The 5,000-nt window shown below is 44.7% G+C and overlaps 1 protein-coding gene across 1 annotated transcript in view; it reads left to right on the top strand.

Moving 5' to 3' along the window:
- The window catches only part of exoc4 (exocyst complex component 4), a 119,554-nt gene that overhangs the window by 101,854 nt on the left and 12,700 nt on the right, over positions 1-5,000 (top strand). Inside the window, exons 15-16 of the mRNA XM_042079565.1 lie at positions 395-539; positions 2,226-2,404. Of these exons, the coding sequence (XP_041935499.1) occupies positions 395-539; positions 2,226-2,404 (324 nt within the window). The remainder of the gene's footprint in view (positions 1-394; positions 540-2,225; positions 2,405-5,000) is intronic.

The raw sequence follows: 5,000 nt of genomic DNA, 5'->3' as shown, positions 1-5,000 counted from the left end.
AAGGCTGCTGCTGTGGGGACCCTCAGCAGGTGGTGGTGGTGGTGGTGGTGGTCTGGGTGTGGTGCAGTCAAGAGCACTGCAGAGAGGAGAGGAGAGGAGAGCTCAACAGCTCGAATGCAGAGCACTGGACATCTAATCTAAATTGAATTACTGAGGTTATGTAAGCACAGATGATGAGAACAGAGAGAAAGAGAGTGTGTGTGTGTGTGTGTGTGTGTGTGTGTGTGTGTTTTATGTTTGGGTGTGCCATTTTGTCCCGTTGTCTTATGTCATTGTTGCTTGCATCATTCATAGAGTGCCCAAATGGAACCCAGGCAGGAAAGCCACCAGGACAATATCAGATTAAGGGAACCTCTTCTCTCTCTCTCTCTGTGTGTGCGTGTGTGTGTGTTAGACATTTCCCCAAGCTCTCAGGACACGCAGACAAGCAGCGAGAGCATGCGCAGCCGGGAGCAGATCCTCCAGACACTGACTGACCTCTCGCGGGGCTTCCAGGACATCGCTGACCGCTGCCTGCTGGCCTTGCACCTGGAAGTCAGGTGAGTTCAGTCACTTTACTTCACCTCACCTCACCTGACCTACACCTGCTGCCAAAAAAATGCAAGAAATGGTTTGTAGCGAAGGGAGAGAGCAGTGACCCCACCCGGTCTTGAATCCGGGTCTCCGGGGCACTAAACCTGCAGCTTGACCGCAGCGGCAAAGAGCCAGGCCCGTTGGTATGCCAGTCAGAGTGCATACTCAACTGCAGTAACGGTACTCTGTCACACGGTTAAATAATAAAAAGACAAAAGTTTCACTTACTGCTCCCTGTCAAAAGCAGTTACCTAGCAACAAAATTGGTTCCAAAATAATAAGAACGAGGCAAATTTAGATGAATGGAGAAAAATGAGCTTTGAGCAAACCTTGAGCATTGTTTATACTTGAAGCCTGCAACAGCTCCAGAACATTCTAATCTGGGAGATGGAGACATTTTCTGGTGGTTGACGTCTCTGATAGAATGAGGGAGTTGAGATGGAGCCCGCACTCCCAGCACTGATTTTTCTGAGTTTAAGAGGCCATCATTGCTACATCAAAAACCCATGAGAGGGGAGGGTGGTGGGGTGGGAACCGTGCCTCAGTCTTTAAGAGCCCATTTCCTGTAATGGCCTCTCCCTCCCTCCCTCCCAGCCAGCCTTCTAAAGACCACTACCGCCCTCCCCCCATAAAGCTTCCCATCAGCGGATTGTTGTGCCAGATATTGTTGTAGCTGCAACCATACTGCTTATGATGATGAAGAGACAATAACTCCTGTGTTGGGGGGGGCTATGCGTTATTGACTTTTCCCCATCAAGCAAATTTCCCCAGGCAGTGCTTGAAGGTAAATGAAGTCATCAGGATGTTTGGGGGGTTTTTATAATTTTACAGCACGCTGGCTACTCTCATGCGGCTTTAATGGGCATCGCCTGGGCACGCCATGGCTTTTTATATGAGCGCTGTAAGGCGCGTCTTGGCGGCGGCACATCACGGCACACCACTCGATGCCTTCATAACACACACACATACACACACACACACACATACACGCACACACACGCCCCCCGGAGACAGGCGATTGTTGGTAGAGCTCCTCATTTGAATCGGATTTGGAGACCCCCCTTGTAGATGAGGAACGGTCTCCCTGTTGTATACAGTAGTACAGAGCTGAGAGAGAGAGAGAGAGAGAGAGAGAGAGAGCGAGAGAGAGAGCTTCCTGTTTTATTTATGTTTGCTCCACAGAGGATTGCTGTGTCTACAGCGTGCAGCTGGCCCATATGTTGAGTCTGGTCAGTGTGTCGGGCTATAGATGAAACAGTAACAGTAAACAGCAAACAGTCCTCCAGGGAGATGCAGCCATGTTATTAAACCAGCATATCCACCTATGTTCTCGGCACAGTCTCTTCAGCGCAGGCGTAGTATGTGTACAAAAGATTAGATTAACCAAAATTGCTGCAAGTGCACACAGAATATCTGCCATATTAGAATTGCCAGAGGCATGAGTGTTCCAAGTGGGGATTGAATATCTGACCTAGATATTCGAAATTCTGTTTCCAAACTGCCATAATAATGATTACAGAATATTACAGAGCATAATCGGTTACCTGTCCATACCTCTTCTACGTCTTCCTGTGTAACATACCTATGCCTTTGTCCATCCCTCTCTCCCCCCCCCTCTCTTCCTCTCTTCCTGTCTTCCTTTTCCTCCACAGAGTGCACTGTTTCCATTACCTCATTCCCTTGGCCAAGCAGGGCAACTACGCCATAGTGGCCAACGTGGAGAGCATGGACTACGACCCACTGGTGGTCAAGCTCAACAAGGACATCAGTGCCATCGAGGAGGTGATGGCAGCCAGCCTGCAGCAGCACAAGTTCCAGTACATCTTCGAGGGTAGGTGACCGAGGAGCGGAACAAAAGGCTATAAGCAAATGACGAGACACGAGACTAGAATGACCCGAAAGAAAAAGTCATGTCAATGTCGTATTTATATATATATATATATATTAGGGGTGTGAATCTCTCATGTAAAAGACGATACGATTCACATCTAGATACATGGGCACGATTCGATACAAGAAAAGATACATGTTCATAAAAAACGATTCAGTACGATTCGATGCAATTCGATGCAGTTCAAGAATGGAAAACATTCTGAAAGATTTATCATTTGCTCAAGGTGCACATTAATTTTATGTTATAAATTATCATGGTCATGGTTGTCAATTAGGCAAAAAAATTGACTATCTTTATCAATTGAATATGATTATCTAAACTGAGGTTTGTATCATATACTGTATTGAAATGAAAAAAAAAAAAAACTAGATGTACCGCAGAGCGGTACAAAATATGACCGCCGCCCAGTCCAGCACATGTTTTCCACAAAAATAAGTCGCGCTGAAAGGCATATATGATTCTAACTGTCTCACTGAATTGCATTATGCACACTCAATTACTGGTATCTGCTAGACAACAAGTACCAAAACATGATTAGTTCATAGATTTCACATGTAATATACATTTTATACAACCCCACCCCCATCTTGCCTGTTCATAATTCTGAGAAATTCTTGAATTGTGTGCATGTGTGTGTGTACATCTTTATGTTTATGTGTGTGTGGGTGGGTGTGTGTGCGTGCATGTGTATGTTTGCCTGTTTATGCGCTTCGCTGCGCGGCGGTCATAATAATAGTCTACATTTCAGTCGAACACAGCAGCCAAATAAAACATAAAATTAAATTTTTATAGACATTATAGATTGTATAGAGTTATATCTGATTGTTTTCAAGGAGCTGTAGCCTATTGTTAAGGTAAGACAATACCGAAATAAAACTAGATGTACCGCAGAGCGGTACAAAATATGACCGCCGCCCAGTCCAGCACATTTTTTCCACAAAAAGAAATCACGCTGAAAGGCCTATATGATTCTAACTGTCTCACTAAATTGCATTATCCACACTCAATTCTCACTGGTATCTGCTAGACAAGTACCAAAACATGATTAGTTCATAGATTTCACATGTAAAATTCATTTTATACAACCCCACCTCCATCTTGCCTGTTCATAATTCTGAGAAATTCTTGATTGTTTGTGTTATGTTTATGTTATGTGTGTGTGTGTGTGTGTGTGTGTGTGTGTGTGTGTGTGTGTGTGCGTGTGTGTGCGTGCTTGTGTGTGTGCCTGCGTATGTGCCTGTGCATGCAAGCGTACATATGTCTACTGTGTGAGTGTGTGTCATACGTATGATTACTGTGAATGTATGTGTGTGTGTGTGTGTGTGTGTGTGTGTGTGTGTGTATCTATTTGTGCACATGTGTGCACATGAAATGGGTTAACATGACCCCTGGAGGCAATCATACGGAAAAAAATGGTCATCCTAGGCCCTACAGTTCTCAAGATATTCACAGAGAACTGTGTCTGCCCTACCCTCCTTTCGGGGGGTCCAGTCCAGCGGGGGGGCTACAGATCAAAACGAAAAATGACAGTTCCATGCTATCCACGTGGGGGTACATGCCCACCTAGTTTTGTGTACCCCGGTCTTTCAGTGTCCCGGGAATCCTTGTTGGTGTACGTCACTAAATGTACACATAAATTATTTTATTGTAAGGCCCCCCATGAATGAAAGCACACAAAACTTGGCATGCATTCGGAGGGTGTCATAATGATCCTACACTTTTAATTTCGTGCAGTTTTGACCTTGTCAGCCAGAGATATTGTGATAAAAACACCTAATTTTGCTTTTTAATTTTTAACTAGGTGGCGCTATACATGAAATAAGTGGTAATGGGATGGGTTGACATGCCCCCTTAAGACCAACATACATAAAAAAGGTGGACCTCCTAGTCCCTACGGTTCTCGAGATATTCACAGAAAACTGTCTCCGGCCACCTACAGGCCAGTTGGTGTATAGTAACATAAATTAATTTATTGTGTGGCCCCCCATGAACGGAATTCCACAAAACTTGGCGTGCATACAGAGGGTGTCATAATGATCCTACACTTCCAATTTCGTGCAGTTTTGACTATGTTAGGTCACAGATACCTTCAATTACAACACCTAATTTTTACTTTTTTGTGTTTAACTAGGTGGCGCTATACATGAAATGAGTGGTTATGGAATGGGTTGACATGGCCCCTTGAGATCAACATACAAAAAAATAATGGTCCTCCTAAACCCTACGGTTTTCGAGATATTCACAGAAAACTGTGTCTGCCCTACCCTCCTTTCGGGGGGTCCAATCCAGCGGGTAGGCTACAGATCAAAACGAAAAACGATGGTTCCATGCTATCCATGTGGGGTTACATGCCCACCAAGTTTCGTGTACCCCGGTCTTTCAGTGTCCCGGGAATCATTGACGGAAAATCGGGCATGCGAAAAAGAAGAAAAAAAATAAAAAATCTGACTAAACCTATATGACCGCCGCTTCGTTGCGCGGCGGTCATAATAAAACAGTGCTTAAGACACTGTTGGCATTTTCTCATAGCCTA

Source organism: Alosa sapidissima, chromosome 22, assembly GCF_018492685.1.
Source record: "Alosa sapidissima isolate fAloSap1 chromosome 22, fAloSap1.pri, whole genome shotgun sequence".
NCBI classification, from domain to species: domain Eukaryota; kingdom Metazoa; phylum Chordata; class Actinopteri; order Clupeiformes; family Clupeidae; genus Alosa; species Alosa sapidissima.
Note: the sequence above shows the minus strand (reverse complement) of the source record. Positions and strands in the feature narration are given on the sequence as shown.